This window comes from Scyliorhinus canicula, unplaced genomic scaffold (genome assembly GCF_902713615.1).
Source record: "Scyliorhinus canicula unplaced genomic scaffold, sScyCan1.1, whole genome shotgun sequence".
NCBI lineage: Eukaryota > Metazoa > Chordata > Chondrichthyes > Carcharhiniformes > Scyliorhinidae > Scyliorhinus > Scyliorhinus canicula.
The window spans coordinates 160621-177405 of NW_024056029.1; the positions used below are offsets into that span (position 1 = coordinate 160621).

A 16785-nucleotide genomic window follows, 5' to 3' on the forward strand; every position below is an offset into this window, starting at 1 on the left:
TCCGTGAAGACAGACACACATAGTTCAGTTTCTCTGCCATTTCCTTACTCCCCATTATAAACTCTCCTGTTTCTGCCTGGAATGGACCCACATTGGTCTTTGCTAATCTTTTCCTTTTCACATTCCTGTCAAAGCTTTTCCAGTCGGTTTTTATGTTTCTCACCAGTTTGCTCTCATCAGTTTCTTGGTCCTCCTTTGCTGAATTCTAATGGATCTCATGAATATTTAACTTTTCTTGTTAGCCATGGTTCCATCACTTTTCCTGTTGGATTTTTATTCTTTAAAGGAATCTATATTTGTTGTATTTATGTGAAATAAAAGTTGCAAAAATCCCAGAGGAGCATAGGCTGCTCTCCCCTTTGACAGAGAGAGAACTGACTGGAGGTGATTTAACCCGAGGGTCAGCACACCTCAGGCGAGGGGCCTGGTTGAGAAGGCCGGGCCTTCATGAATCAACTCAGCCAATACGGGAGTTGAATCCTCACTGTTGGCCTCACTCTGCATCACCAACCAGCCGTCCAGCCAACTGAGCTGACCGACCCCCTGATAAATATGTAATAATTTCTTAAATATTAGGTATTCCCTGTACCAATCAGTTTCCCAGTCCACCTCAGACAACTTGCCGCTCATACCCTGATAGTTTTCTTATGTGAGGAACACCCAGATAACTTAAACAAAAGAACCAGGTAACCACCAGGGCCCATCTCCATGGCAACATGGCATGCTTGGAGGGTTTGAAACAGAAATGGAAACTAAATATCTTCACACTACCAAACACCCTTTCACTCGGAGATCCTTGTGCAATTTGAAACCAGGTATTAGCAACAAAGCTCAAAGAGCATCAGCCCACTGGAGGCAAAGTGGTGAGACCGGCCAGTCCAGCAGAAAGAAACCCTCCGACCATCCCCACTGACCACGTGTCAGAATGAACAAAATGCAGTCCTGGCTGTAGAGCAGAAACAATCACAGCAGAATCCAACCCCTGTAATCAATTGTGAAATTGTTGGTGTCACAGCAGGTCTGATGAAACATGTAATCCCGTCTCACATTGAGAGGTGAACGGCGTCTCCCCAGTGTGAACTCGCTGGTGTCTCCGCAGGTTGGATAAACGAGTAAATCCTTTCCCACACTGAGAGCAGATCAATGGCCTCTCCCCAGTGTGAACTCGCTGGTGTGTCCGCAGGTGAGATAACCGAGTGAATCCGTTCCCACACCGAGAGCAGGTGAATGGCCTCTCCCCATTCTGAACTCGCTGGTGTCTCCGCAGGTTGGATACTTCAGCAAATCCTTTCCCACATTGAGAGCAGGTGAACGGCCTCTCCCCAGTGTGAACTCGCTGGTGTGTCCGCAGGTGAGATAATTGAGTAAATCCTTTCCCACACTGAGAGCAGGTGAATGGCCTCTCCCCAGTGTGAACTCGCTGGTGTGACTGCAGGTTGGATACTTCAGCAAATCCTTTCCCACATTGAGAGCAGGTGAACGGCCTCTCTCCAGTGTGAACTCGCAGGTGTCTCTGAAGGTGATATAATTGAGTAAATCCCTTCCCACACTGGGAGCAGGTGAATGGCTTCTCCCCAGTGTGAACTCGCTGATGTGTCTGCAGACTGGAGAACTGAGTAAATCCCTTCCCACACTTTGAGCAGGTGAATGGCCTCTCCCCAGTGTGAACTCGCTGATGTTTCTGCAGACTGGAGAACTGAGTAAATCCCTTCCCACACTTCGAGCAGGTGAATGGCCTCTCCCCAGTGTGACTGCGTTGATGAATTTCCAGCTGAGATGGGACTCTGAATCCCTTCCCACAATCCCCACATTTCCACGGTTTCTCCATGTTTTGGGTCTCCTCACGTCTCTGCAGGTTGGACAATCAGTTGAAGCCTCATCCACAACACGGGTATGGTCTCTCCTCACTCTGAAGGTTGTGTTTTTCAGGCTATGTAACTGGTTAAAGCTCTTTCCACAGTCAGTTCACTGGAACTCTCTCACTCGGGTGTGTGTTGTGTTTGTCTCGGTGCTTTTCCAGTCGCACTAATGGTTGAAATGTTTAGCTAACAGTTCGGGTAAACATTTCTCCTTCTAGATTGAAAGCCCGATGGTATTCAGGTTCCAAGGAAGGGAGTGGCTGTCAGATCGGGATGTAACATTTGAGATTTCTGTCTGTAATTCCTCCTTGTCTAATATCCTGGAAGAAACAATTTACAAAATTCGTCACTGTCAGTACAGGATTGAAACTCAGAACAGACAATGCTGGTTTCTATGTCACATTGTTTCCTCTCTCTTATTCCCTGAGAGCTGTAAATCTCCATCCCACACAATCTCCCTCCATTCTCACACTGCTGTATCTAATATTCACCCTCCCAATTCTCCTGAAGGTGCTGATTCATGTTGATTGACAGATCCAAGCTCACAGCTTCCTGTCCAGGAGATCATAACAAATATGAGTTGCAGTCGGCCATTCGGCCCATTGAAGCTGAACCATTCAATGGGATCCTTAGCCGATCTACCTCAGCACCATTTTCCCACACTATCCCCATATCCCTCGACATCATCAATATCTAGAAACTTGTCAATCTGTGTCTTGAACATACTTGACGATTGAAGCTGCAGAATCCTCGGAGGTAGAGAATTCCAAAGCTTCACCACATCCTTGAGTGAAGAAATCCCTCCCACCGGAATGGGATTAGCTTGTTTTCCGCAGGTTCTGGTGCCACTGACCTATGATCTGTCACTTATCCTGATTGCCTGGCACTCGTCTACCTAATCCTTGAATTAATATTTGTTATCATGTCCCTGGAAGACTTCAGGGTTCGGTCTGGAAGGATTATGCTGTAAAAAGTGAAGAAATGGCTGATAAAACAGCGCAGGTGGATTCAGCGGGAATGAAGCCGCCTTTTCAACAATGCGGCCTGACCCTCAGGAGGTCTCACGATTCCGCGCTCTGTGGGGCTCTCTCAAGAGGTGGCGAAAATGATGACTGCCGACATTATCCGTGTTACTGACCAGAGGCTGAGTGTGCTGACTCAATATCTGTGAGCTCATGAGGCCCAGCTGCAAAACACCAGGAAGAGGCTCGATGATCCGGAGGAGAGAACCTGAACATTCAGCAAGATGCCTCCTTCACGGAGGCAAGAATTCAATCCTTTGAAAACCAGCCGAGTGGCTGGCGGAGGTCCTGGAGGATTTGGAGAACCGAGTGTCGGAGAAAGAACATCCGAGTTGATGGCCTGTCAGAAGGTGTGGATGGTAAGGCTCCCGTTAGTTCTTCGAGGACCGGAAGCCACGTTTTCTCAAGCTGGATGTGAAGCCTGGGTGTTTCAAATTAGAAAGGATGTATCGTATCCCGTCTCTGAGGCTGAGGGATAGTTTTCATCCCAGGCCTGTAATCATTCACTTCCACAACTGGAAAGATCGCCAGAATGTCCTGGAGAGGGTACGGTGAGGTGGCGTCTGGCTCCAGGAGAGAGGGACGATTCAGGACTTTCGGCAGCAACACAAACGAAGCGTCGAGGCTTCGATGAAGTTCAAAGGCAGCTCAAGCCTGTGGGGAGTGAATTACGTCAGGCTTTATCCTGAGACCCAAAAAATGGTATCCAACAACTCCATCAAGTCTTTCAATAATCCAACTATCGGACTTCCGGTTGCGGCTATGACCAGCTAAGTCGCACGTTTGGCTGCTCCTGCGAGGAAGGTGTTTTCGGGCCGATTGGAGGGCCCCTAACGGCGCTGGAACGACGATTCCCGGTGGGGGAAGGTTCCCAGAGAGAACCCTGCAAAACTTATGGTTGTCACCCGAAGTGGGGCAGAAAAAAAAAGCGGCAGCAGCTCCCCGAAAAAAGCGGGGGAAGAAACCCAAAATGGCGGCCGGCGGCGCACCCGAGGACTGGAGGAAATGGGCGGAGGAGCAGCAGGCCGTTCTCCTGCGCTTCTTCACGGAGCTGAAAGTGGAGCTGCTGGAGTCGATGAACGCGACGACCACCAGGCTGATGGGAGCACAGGCGACCCAAGAGGCGTCAATTCGGGAGCTGCAGCAGGAGATGGCTGTGAGGGAGGAGGAGGCCACGGTCCTCGTGGGAAAGGTGGAGGTGCACGAGGCACTCCACCTGAAATGGCAAAACCGACTGGAGGAGATGGATATCCGCATGAGGCGGAAAAACCTGAGGATCCTGGGCCTGACAGAAGGGCTGGAGGGGTCGGACCTCCCGAGGTATGTGGCAGAAATGCTGGGCTCACTGATGGGGGCAGGGGTCGTCCCTTCGCCCCTGGAGCTGGAGGAGGCCTACAGAGTAATGGCCAGGAAGCCAAGAGCAAACGAACCCCCGAGGGCGGTGCTGGTTCGGTTCCAGCGACTCAGTGACCGGGAGAGGGTGCTGAGGTGGGCCAAGAGAGAGAGGAGCAGCAAATGGGAGAACTCGACGGTGAGGATTTACCAGGACTGGAGTGCGGAGGTGGCAAAGCGGCGGGCCCGGTTCAACCGGACGAAGGCGGTGCTGCATGCCAAGAGAATCAGATTCGGGATGCTGCAGCCAGCGCGCTTGTGGGTGACCTATAAGGACCAGCACCACTATTTCGAGTCCCCGGAGGAGGCGTGGGCCTTTGTCCAGGAAGAAAAGCTGGACTCGAACTAGAACCAGGGGATACTTGGCGGTCGTTGCCGCTCTGGTACTTTAAGCTGGACACGTGGCTTTCTTTTGGTTGGATTTTCACTTGGCTGTATTTTTGGACCCCTTTTTTTCTCTCTACCAGTTTTTTTCTTTTTTTTGTTATTTATAATGTTATGTTGGGGGGGCGGGGTGGGGGGGGGAGTGCCGGGGGTATGTGTTTCTTGTGGGGGTTTTTTTTTTAAATCGGTGTGGGATCGGGGACGGGGGTGGAACTGAAGATGGAGGGGTGGGGAGTGGCAGGGCGAAAGCGCGGGCTTTCCTCTGGTTTCCCGCGCGCGGGGCAGAGGAGGGTAGGAGGGAGGAGGGTGGGAGGAAGGGGCGTGGTCAGCAATGGCTCCCTTTCCCACGCTGGAGCGGGGTCAAGGAGGGGGGGTAAGGGGGGGGATGTCCCCCATGCCGGGAGGAGTCGGATTGTGGCAGGGGCAGCCGGGTCAGCGTAAACCAGCTGACTCACGGAAGTACTATGGAGGGTGCATCGCGGCTAGGAAGGGTCCTAGCCTGGGGGGGGGGGAGGGGGTGGGGGGGGGGAGGGGGAGGGGGGAAGGGGGGGGCTACCGGGTTGCTGCTGAAAAGGCCAGGGAGGAGAAGTTGAGGGCCGGAGGGGTGGGGGGGGGGGGGGGCGCCATCGCCATGGGGAGCGGGTCAGAAGGGGAGGGCTGACTCGGGGCGAGCAGGTGACAGGATATGGCTAGTCGGCAGGGGAGAGGGGCGGGCTGCCCTTCGACCCGGCTGATCACTTGGAATGTGAGGGGGCTGAATGGGCCGGTCAAGAGAACGAGAGTAATCTCGCATTTGAAGGGACTGAAGGCGGATGTAGCAATGCTACAAGAGACCCATTTGAAGGTGGCGGACCAGGTCCGCCTGAGAAGGGGGTGGGTGGGACAGGTGTTCCACTCAGGACTGGACGCAAAGAACCGGGGGGTGGCGATCCTGGTAGGGAAGAGGGTGTCGTTCGTGGCGGCGGAGGTGGTGGCGGATAAAGAGGGTAGATATGTCATGGTGAAGGGTAGGCTACAGGGGGAGAAAGTGGTGATGGTTAATGTGTATGCCCCGAATTGGGACGACGCTGGCTTCATGAGGCGCCTACTGGGCCTCATTCCGGACCTGGAGGCAGGGGGCCTGATCATGGGGGGGGACTTCAACACAGTGCTGGACCCCGTGCTGGACAGATCGAGTTCAAGGACGAGTAGGAGGCCGGCAGCGGCAGAAGTGTTAAAGGGGTTTATGGAGCAGATGGGAGGGGTAGATCCCTGGAGGTTTGGGAGGCCGAGGGCGAGGGAGTATTCCTTTTTCTCCCATGTCCACAGAGTCTATTCTAGAATTGACTTTTTTGTATTGAGCAGGGGACTGATCCCGAAAGTACGGGAAGTGGAGTACTCGGCCATAGCGGTCTCAGACCACGCGCCACACTGGGTAGATTTGGAAATGGGGGAGGCGCGAGACCAGCGTCCGCTGTGGCGCCTGGATGTGGGGTTGCTGGCGGATGAGGAGGTGTGTAAGAGGGTCCGGAAGAGCATTGAAAGATATCTGGACACTAATGACACGGGGGAGGTGCAGGTGGGGATGGTCTGGGAGGCCCTGAAGGCGGTGATCCGGGGGGAGCTGATCTCCATACGGGCACATAGGGAAAGGAGGGAGAGACAGGAGAGGGAGAGGCTGGTGGGGGAGCTTTTGGACGTGGATAGGAGATATGCGGAGGCACCAGAGGAGGGGCTGTTGGGGGAACGGCGCAGTTTGCAGGCTAAGTTCGACCTGTTGACCACCAGAAAGGCAGAGACACAGTGGAGAAGGGCGCAGGGCGCGATTTATGAATATGGGGAGAAGGCGAGTAGGATGTTGGCGCATCAGCTCCGCAAGCGGGATGCGGCTAGAGAAATTGGGGGAGTGAGGGAGAGGGGTGGGAACGTAGTGCAGAAGGGGCCAGAAGTAAATGGGGTCTTCAGAGACTTCTATAAGGAGCTGTATCGGTCAGAGCCGCCGACGAGGGGAGGGGGGATGGAGGGCTTCTTGAACAAATTGAGGTTCCCCAAGGTCCAAGAGGAGCTGGTAGAGGGGCTGGGGGCGGCGATAGGGTTAGAGGAGCTAGTCAAGGGGATTGGGCATATGCAGACGGGGAAGGCGCCGGGGCCAGACGGGTTCCCGGTGGAATTTTACAAAAAATATGCGGATTTGGTGGGCCCTGTGCTGGTACGAGCCTTAACGAGGCATGGGAGGGGGGGGGCTCTGCCCCCGACAATGTCGCAGGCACTGATCTCTCTGATCTTGAAGCGGGACAAGGACCCCGTGCAGTGTGGGTCATATAGGCCTATCTCGCTCCTGAATGTGGACGCCAAGTTGCTGGCAAAGATCCTGGCTACCAGGATAGAGGATTGTGTGCCAGGGGTGATACACGAGGACCAGACGGGTTTTGTGAAAGGGCGGCAGCTTAATACGAACGTGCGGAGACTGCTAAACGTCATCATGATGCCGGCAGTGGAGGGTGAGGCGGAGATAGTGGTGGCATTGGACGCGGAGAAAGCATTTGATAGGGTGGAGTGGAAGTACCTGTGGGAGACGCTGGAACGGTTTGGATTTGGGGAGGGATTTATTAAATGGGTGAAGCTGCTCTATTCGGCCCCGACGGCAAGTGTAGTGACGAATGGTAGGAGATCGGAGTATTTTGGGCTCCACCGGGGGACCAGACAGGGGTGCCCCTTGTCCCCCCTGCTCTTCGCACTGGCAATTGAACCGTTGGCGATGGCACTGAGGGGCTCAGGGGGGTGGAGAGGGCTGACAAGGGGCGGGGAGGAGCACCGGGTATCGCTATACGCGGACGACCTGCTGCTATACGTGGCAGACCCAGAAGGGGGAATGCCGGAGGTGATGGAACTGCTAGCAGAATTTGGGGACTTTTCGGGGTACAAGCTAAACTTGGGCAAGAGTGAGGTATTTGTGATACACCCAGGGGACCAGGAAGAGGGAATCGGGAGACTCCCGTTTAAGAGAGCAGGAAAGAGTTTTAGATATTTAGGGGTGCAGGTGGCAAGGAACTGGGGGACTCTCCACAAGCTGAACTTCTCCAGGCTGGTGGAACAGATGGAGGAGGAATTTAAAAGGTGGGACATGGTGCCGCTGTCGCTGGCGGGCAGAGTGCAGTCCGTTAAAATGACGGTCCTCCCGAGGTTTTTGTTTTTATTTCAGTGCTTGCCCATCTTCCTCCCTAGGGCCTTCTTCAAAAAGGTGACGAGTAGCATCATGAGCTACGTGTGGACGCACGGCACCCCAAGGGTAAGGAGGGTCTTCTTGGAGCGGAGTAGGGATAGTGGAGGGCTGGCATTACCCAATCTTTCGGGGTATTACTGGGTGGCAAATGTATCGATGGTGCGCAAGTGGATGATGGAAGGGGAGGGGGCAGCTTGGAAACGAATGGAGAGGGCGTCCTGTGGCAACATAAGCCTGGGGGCCCTAGTAACGGCACCATGGCCGCTCCCTCCCACGAGGTACACCACGAGCCCGGTGGTGGCGGCCACCCTCAAGATCTGGGGGCAGTGGAGGCGACACAGGGGGGAAGTGGGAGGTCTGATGGAGGCACCGTTAAGAGGGAACTATAGATTCATCCCGGGAAACATGGACGGGGGATTTCAGAGCTGGCACAGGGTGGGCATCAGGCAGCTGAAGGATCTGTTTGTAGATGGGAGGTTTGCGAGACTGAGAGAGCTGGAGGAGAAATTCGGGCTCCCCCCGGGAAACATGTTTAGACATTTGCAGGTGAAGACATTTGCTAGACGCCAGGTGGAAGGGTTTCCCTTGCTCCCCAGTAGGGGGGCGAGTGATAGGGTGCTCTCGGGGGTCTGGGTCGGAGGGGGGAGGATATCGGACATCTACAAAGTAATGCAGGAGGCGGAGGAGGCATCAGTAGAGGAGCTGAAAGTCAAGTGGGAGGGGGAGCTGGGAGAACAGATAGAGGATGGGACATGGGCTGATGCCCTGGAGAGGGTTAATTCTTCCTCCTCGTGTGCGAGGCTTAGCCTCATTCAATTTAAGGTGCTACATAGAGCCCATATGACGGGGACAAGGATGAGTCGGTTCTTTGGGGGTGAGGACAGATGTGTCAGGTGTTCGGGAAGTCCAGCGAACCATGTCCATATGTTTTGGGCATGTCCGGCACTGGAGGAGTTCTGGAAGGGGGTGGCAAGGACGGTGTCGAGGGTGGTGGGATCCAGGGTCAAACCAGGATGGGGACTTGCGATCTTTGGGGTTGGGGTGGAGCCGGGGGTACAGGAGGCGAGAGAGGCCGGAGTACTGGCCTTTGCGTCCCTAGTTGCTCGAAGAAGGATACTAATACAGTGGAAGGACGCGAGGCCTCCAAGCGTGGAAACTTGGATTAATGACATGGCAAGCTTTATTCAGTTGGAAAGGGTCAAATTCGCCCTGAGAGGGTCGGTACAAGGGTTCTTCAGGCGGTGGCAGCCTTTCCTCGACTTTTTGGCTCAGAGATAGGGTACAGAGGTCGCAGCAGCAGCAACCCCGGGGGGGGGGGGGGGGGGGGAGGGGAGGGGGGGGGGGGGGAACAACGGTTGTGGTGGGTTATTTACGGTTGAAATGCGGGCAAATTTGCTCGCAGTTCATGTTTGATGTTGATTGTTGCTTTGTTTGTTTTTGGGGGAGGGGGGAGGGACAGCGCGCGCGCGAGTTCGGGCGGGGGGGGGATATTTGTTAAGAGGGAATATTTTGTAATATTTTATAGTTAGTTGGGGTAAATATCTTCATGTAAAAAATTCTTTCAATAAAAATTATTTAAAAAAAAAAGAAATAGCTTCTTCCCCGCTGTTACCAGACTCCTAAATGACCCTCTTATGGACTGACCTGATTAATACTACACCCTGTATGCTTCATCCGATGTCAGAGTCTATGTATTGCCATTGTGTACCTTGTGTTTCCCTATTATGTATTTTCTTTTTCCTTTCTTTTCTCTCCACGTGCTTAATGATCTGTTTGAGCAGCTCGCAGAAAAATACTTTTCACTGTACCTCGGGACACGTGACAATAAACAAATCCAAATCCATTGCAATCCTGAACAATTTGATAAAACATTTAAATTGTGACGCATAGAACCCTAAAAATCAGAAAGATTTAAATTTGCCAGGACGGGCATTCCAAATACTTTCAAACTCACCCCCATACAGGAAAAGATCTTAAACAGAATATTGATAGAATTTTCAACCCTTTAATAAAATAAAACCTCCTGGTACTCGAGGTTACCCCTTTTTTAACAAAACTCCCCCTTCCCTTTTAAATATTTAAATCATAAAAATATTGTCATTTACCCCACATAATATTCAACCTTTTTACTTCATATTCAAACTCGCATCAAACACAGTCCCATAATTCACTGTCTCCTAATTAGTGTCAGGCAGAATGGTCGGCACGGGCTTGGAGGGCCGAAGGGCCTGTTCCTGTGCTGTACTTTTCTTTGTTCTTTGTTCTATTTACACAATAACAAAACAAGCCTACAAAAAGAACCACTTAATCTCGACAATACCATAGTTAACATATCAAACATATTCAAACTCACCACCAGACAAGAAAAGGATTTTAAATAAAGGTTTAACCTTTGTCCCAGTACAAAAGCCAGACAATACACAAATTCAAATAGATCTTGAAAGATTTTACAGAAGAATTAAAATTCTGAGTTTCTTTGAATACTCAACATCAGAGGACAAACAACCCTTCCTACCCCAATCAGATTGGAACCCACCACAACAGAAAATAGACCCTAAAATGCAACATTTTATTCAGAAAATTACCTCAGACATTACAAAGATCAAACAAGTAAAAGATAAACAAAACTTAACAAGAACAGAGAGACAAGCAATCATGCTGCTTAAATCTAACTCAGATATCATTATAAAACCAGCAGACAAAGGGAATAATATTGATATTATGGATCGGCAACAATACCTTTTTGAAGCTTATCGGCAACTCAACAATACTGAATATTATACTAAATTACCAGCCCAATATACCACCAACATACAAGCAGATCACAGACTTGTTAGTACAATTATACAATTTACACCATATTTCTGAGAAACAAATGGACTATTTTAAACAATTTCAACCTTTACCATGAATATTTTACCTCCTCCCAAAAATACCTAAAAATCCCGAAACATAAAATGTTTCACATAAAATGCCCCCAGGTAGACCCATAGTTTCAGACTGTGGGAGCGAGTCCTATAGAATCGTGTAATATACGGACTCATTTTTAAACCCCTTAGCCCAAAAATGTCCGAGTTACATTAAAGACACAGATCATTTCATTGAAATGGTTAGATCCCTAACTATCACTCCAAACACAATGCTATTCACCATGGATGTCGATAACCTCCACACCAACATTGAGACCGATAGAGGAATTGAGGCGGTGAGAAATATTTTGAAGAAATATTGGCATCCTGATAGACCGGATGCAATCCTTATTCAACTATTACACTTCGGGCTGACGAGAAATGACTTTCAATTTAATAATGAACATTATCTACAGATTATGGGGTACAGCAATGGGCAAAATATTTGCACCGGCCTATGCCAATATCGTTATGGCCGAATAGGAAGAAACTGTCTTCAAAAAGTGCCCCAAGATGCCATTCTGCTACTACAGATATCTAGATGATATATGGGCTATTTGGACACACAATTGGAATTTGACCAATTTGTATCCTTGATAATCATCACCCATCTATTAAAATTAAAGTCATTACACACAAACACACAATAGATTTTTTGGACACCACTGTCTATAAAGTCAGAAAGGTAAATGGCGAATACAAATTAGCTGCTAAAGTTTTCTTTAAACCGAAAGACACTCGTGCACTTTTACACACCAACAGCCATCACCCAAAACACATTTTTTGGGGCCTCATTAAATCGCAATTGACAAGGTTCCACCGCATTTGCTCAGAAAACTCAGATTTTGAGACTGCAGTACATAATTTATTTACAGCTTTACAGCATAGAGGATACACAAAAAGATTTCTTAGATACATTAAGTCAAACTTTTTGCAGAATTACATAACCCCTCCAGCAATTAAACTTTGTCCTCAAAAATACCTTTTGTAATACAGTACAGCAGTAAAACCACACAAATAAATAAACTCCTCAAAAAACATTTTGAGAAATTTAAACAGGACATTGTTCCATTAGCCCATTGGGATATAGTCACTGCCTACAAGAGAAGCAAGAACCCAAAAGACCTTTTGTTCAAGAGCAAACTACCCTTGGAAAAGACCGACAATTGCGGACGTACCAACTGCACAAGCTGTAAATATTTAAAAATCACATCTATAATTCACAATCCCAGAGTAGGAAAAGTAGCCGCAATAAAACAAAAAATAACATGCCAACATAAAAATTTGGTCTCTGCTGTACGATGTAAAAGGTGTGACATTTTGTACGTCGGCCAAATAGGTGACACCTTACGAACCAGACTCACGGGACATTGCAGATCCGTACTCAGAAAATACATGAATTGGACTTCCGGTGGCGGCGATGACGTAGGAAGCCGCATATTTAGGAGCTCCCGGTTCAAACAGACTTTTCGGCTCTTTTTAGAACCCAAAATGGAATTTCTTCGACGTCTCCCAGTGGGGGAAGGTGTACTGATCGACTTTCTCTGCATTTCATGACTCGAACTCGGAGTGGAAAGGGGGGAAAAAACGGCAGCAGCTCCCCAGAAAAAACGGGGGAAGGAATCCAAGATGGCGGCCGGCAGAGCACCAGAGGAGTGGAAGCAGTGGGCCCAGGAGCAACTAGCTGCTCTCCTGCGCTGTTTTGCAGATTTCAAGGCTGAGGTGCTGAGCTCTCTGCAGGAAACGAACAAAAGGCTCTCGGAGATTCATATGACCCAGGGTGCTGCCATCAAGGCGTTGCAGACACAGGCCACTGAACGAGAGGAAGAGGCTGTGGTCCTCGTGAGTAAGGTGGAGGGGCACGAGGCACTCCACAAGAAGTGGCAGGACCGCTTCGAGGAGCTTGATCACCGCATGAGGCGGAAAAACCTGTGGATCTTGGGCCATGCAGAGGGGCTGGAGGGGTCGGACCTGACAACCTACGTGGCTACAATGCTGATCTCGCTAGTGGGGGCCGGATCTTTCTATCTGCCCTTGGAGCTGGAGGAAGCACACAGAGCACTGGCCAGGAGGCATAAGGAGGATGAACCCCCGCGTGCGGTGCTGGTGAGGTTCCACCGGTTCAGTGATCGGGAGTGTGTGCTGCGCTGGGCCAAGAAGGTGAAGAGCAGCAAGTGGGAGAATGGGGTAGTACGGATCTACCAGGATTGGAGTGCGGAGGTGGCTAAGCGGCGGTCTGGTTCAATCGGACGAAAGAGGTACTTTACAGGAAAAAGATAAAGTTCGGAATGTTGCAGCCTGCGCGCCTGTGGGTAACTTATTTGGAACGGCGTTATTATTTTGATTCCCCGGAGGAGGCGTGGGCCTTCGTGCGGACGGAGAGACTGGACTCGGACTAGGGGTTGGGGGTTGGTTGTAATACTTTATTGCTGGTTTCTGCTGTTGCTGTGTTCTCTTTTTCTGTATTTTTGTAATTTTGATATGGTTATTTATTGGGGCATTGTTCTGTTTCTTGTTGTGGGGCATTGTTTGAGTTTTGTATCTTGCGGGGGGGGGGGGTTGGGGGGGTTTGTTGTATTCTATATTGGGTTGGGGGTATGGAGTGGGGCTGATATTTGGGAGCTGCGTCAGAAGGGTGTGGTGGGGCAGTGCGAAAGTGCGGGCTTTCCTCTGGTTTCCCGCGTTGCGGGGCTGGGGGGAGGTGGAGATGATGACGGGGGGGCGGGGCCTTAACTGGTTCTTCCCTGCGCTGGAGCGGTGCCAGGAGGGGGGATAGATTGGGGGATGATCCCACTTCGGGAGAGGTCGGGCTGTGGAAGTGGATTTCATTTTGTTATAACTTTGCTGCTATGTTTAATATCGAAGTTCCGAAAAGCTCTGTGAAAGAGATGTCAAAAGGTCAGGGGACTGGAATGAAAGGAAGCATGACTTTACTATAATCAAGGTTCTGAAAAGCATCTGTGAAAGCAGAGATGTCAAAAGGTCAAGGGAATGGAATGTAAGGAAGCGTGACTTTACTGCAGAGACAGCGAAACTAAGCTTGTTTGACCAACTGAAACAATAAGCATTGAAATGTAAAGGCAACTGGCTCTGGAGTAAGTGAAGGGAGAAGATGAGGAAGTTGGGCCAGATGGCCATGGGATAAGAGAAACCTTTGTAACAGCATTAATAGTGACCTGTGTTAATAATTATGTCAACGTAACCATCTTACCTCGAAGAAAATAATTCCATATAAGTACATGTTCTGGATCCTTGCCAAATCATTGGTGTATCTAGGAATTTAAGGGGACCACCCCTAAGCTGTGAAATGTATAAAGATACAGTCCTTATTCTGGGACTTTGGCACTTCTCGAAGGTGGTTACCCGACTGCTTAGAGATTTGTCCCGGCCGTGAATAAACGAATATTCGTTACTGACGTGTTCGAGTGTTTTACTTCTGGACTGACGAACGGTTATGTGAAAGCGCAATTCACAGGGCTATTGGCGGGAGTTTCCGGGGTCAGCAGAAGTTAGCTGACCCACGGAAGTACAATGGAGGACGGTTCGCGGCTGGGAGGGTGTAGCCACCTAAAATGGACGCTGAGCTACAAAATAAGCCAAGCGCTAAGACTGCTGGGAAACAGACAGTTTAGCCAGACAAGCAGTCTGCAAAGAGAGCATTTTGCATTCTGCAAGCAGCAGAAACCAGTTTGGGCTCAGGTGAGAAGACCTTAGCTAGGTGCAAATGGCAAAACGCTTTGCATGCTAATGAGGCAATCAGACCTGAACACCCACACAATAGACACATTTGATTCTGAATGGACACATTTGAATCAAGGCCCAGACATCGAGGCACCAGAAACCTCCAAACAAAAGGGCATAAGAAACGCCCCCCCCATCACGGAGACCCCCTCGCATTGGGGAATTAAAACAGTATCGATGAGGAATTGACCCAATAGGTATCCAAAGGTTAAAGCCCGCCCAAGAAGAGGGAAGGACAATGGGATCCCTATAAAAGACAGGGACCTCGTGTTGTCCGGTCTGCTTTTCCGTGCTCCGGCCCTGACCAAGAACTTGAAGATCCAATTGACTCCAGCCGTCGAGCACCAGCCGCCGAACCGTAAGTGCCAGTACGACGCTCGCTACGCGAACTAAGCCCGCTAGAACCCCCAGTGACCAGAACGCTTGCTGAAGGTTGCAGCCCAAGACCAGGACGAAGGCTTCGCTCCCTGACCTTGCCTGTTCCTGTTAGATAAGTATTCTGATTACTTTAGTTTAGTCATAGCTTAGTCTCTTAGTGTGTGCATGAGTATTTATTATAACTGTATAATAAATATTATCGTTTGGACCTTACTAATCGGTGTATCGTCTTTATTACTTTGAACTTGACCTTGGAATACTCGTGACGGTGTCTATACGGCACCTGGCGACTCCTAAAGCTGAATAAATACATAGAACAGAGCCTAGTGGTGTTAAGCACTTGGAAGTTAATACACCCCAATAAACGCGTTTTGCGCCCATAGTAAAACGTGCAACATTTAGTGGCGACTTCCTGACGGGACACGGTTGTAAGTGGAAACCCCACACCGTCCAGGACCCTGAAATTTGAATTGGAACTCCAAATTACAGAGAAAGTAAGACAGTAAAGAAAATCACGAGTATTCAAGGTGTTCAAACTAATAAGCGTAATTCGGAAGTGTGTTTAGTGCATGCGTACTAACAGGGCTGTAAGGTAAAACTGAAAGCATTTTTGTTGCGACAAACTTTGGGCAGTTTCGTGAACGGAACATAGTGTAAGCCGTACCCGTTTCTTGAAACACAACCCCAGCAACCCCCTGTTCCAAATTAACTAAAAGAGAGTCAGAGAAAATGGCCATGCAGGCAATGGAACATCTGATCGATCCAGAAAGGTTTGTGGTCGCAGCGACCAGCAGCAGTAGCAGGGTAGGTCAGTGTCCCACGTGGGAGCTGGAACTCCGCAAATATCTACAAGGAAAGGGATGGCCCCTTTGGAAAGAGTTTTGTTTGAATGAGGAGACAGGTCCCGGAAGTATAGGACATACTTGGTGGGAGAACCTCTCTCAAATTCACAAAAAGAACCTTAGTAAAGCACGTAAGCCGATGGCGATTGTGTCCTGTTTGGCACAATTGCGAGGCACAGAGGAGGTCGTCAGGACGCTCCGGGCAGAATTAGAAGAAAGGAACCGAATGAGTAAGGTCGATGTCAGGGACATTGAGAAAGAGAATCTGGATCTAAGAGGGAAGTTGGTAGAGAAAGGTAGAGAGGTGGATGATGCCAAGAGGGCACACCAGTCTTGTCTAGCCCATCTCAGCAGTTCCCAGACCCAGTACGAAAAGGCTTATCAGGACGTGCAACGTGCCGTTCTGATAAGAGAGGAATCAGACAAGCAGGTGGAGGCGTTGCAGAGGCAATGCTCTGATCTCAAAGTAGCTTTGAGAGCACTCCATGCTGCAACCACAGAGCAAAGGCAAAGTACTGTGGATCACGCGAAATGCAGGAAACAGATTGCAGAGCTGCAATCGCTGCTTTCGGTGCAAAATGGGTTCCAAAGCACCTTTGGAACCCAGTTAGATGGAGAAAATGCCCCAGATTGGCAAGAATTAAGTGAAACAGCGCAGCGATATGTTCAGGGAACATGTGCGCCAGCAGCGCAACAGAAAAGGCAGGCACCCCCACCCCCCACAGATCAGATCATAACCGCACCCATGAATCCCGTAACCACGCAGAGAAAAGCTATAACAGAAGGCGCACCAGATATAACCTACACCACCCCCTTAACTGTAACCCAGCTCAGGGACGCATGTGAGAAGATCACTCCGTTCCTCCCCACCGCAGACCCCCACCAGTTTTTCGCTAAAGTGAAACAGCAGGCTACCATGTACGGCCTGGATGAGAGAGAGCAGGTTAAGCTCACAGTTCTGAGCTTAGACCAGTCAGTAGTAGCAGCCCTCCCGACCCACAGAACGTTGCCGGAGGCACCCTAGAGGAGATTCACACCTCCATTTTAGATGCCATA

The 16785-nt window shown here is 50.0% G+C and overlaps 1 protein-coding gene across 1 annotated transcript; it reads right to left on the reverse strand.

Annotated features, from left to right (window-relative positions):
• Window positions 1-900: 900 nt before the first annotated feature.
• On the reverse strand, window positions 901-1744 carry LOC119961704 (zinc finger protein 239-like; the record flags this gene model as incomplete). Its single annotated transcript, XM_038788991.1, has 1 exon — window positions 901-1744. A coding segment is annotated over one exon (735 nt), but the record flags the coding sequence as incomplete, so codon positions are not given.
• Window positions 1745-16785: the final 15041 nt, after the last annotated feature.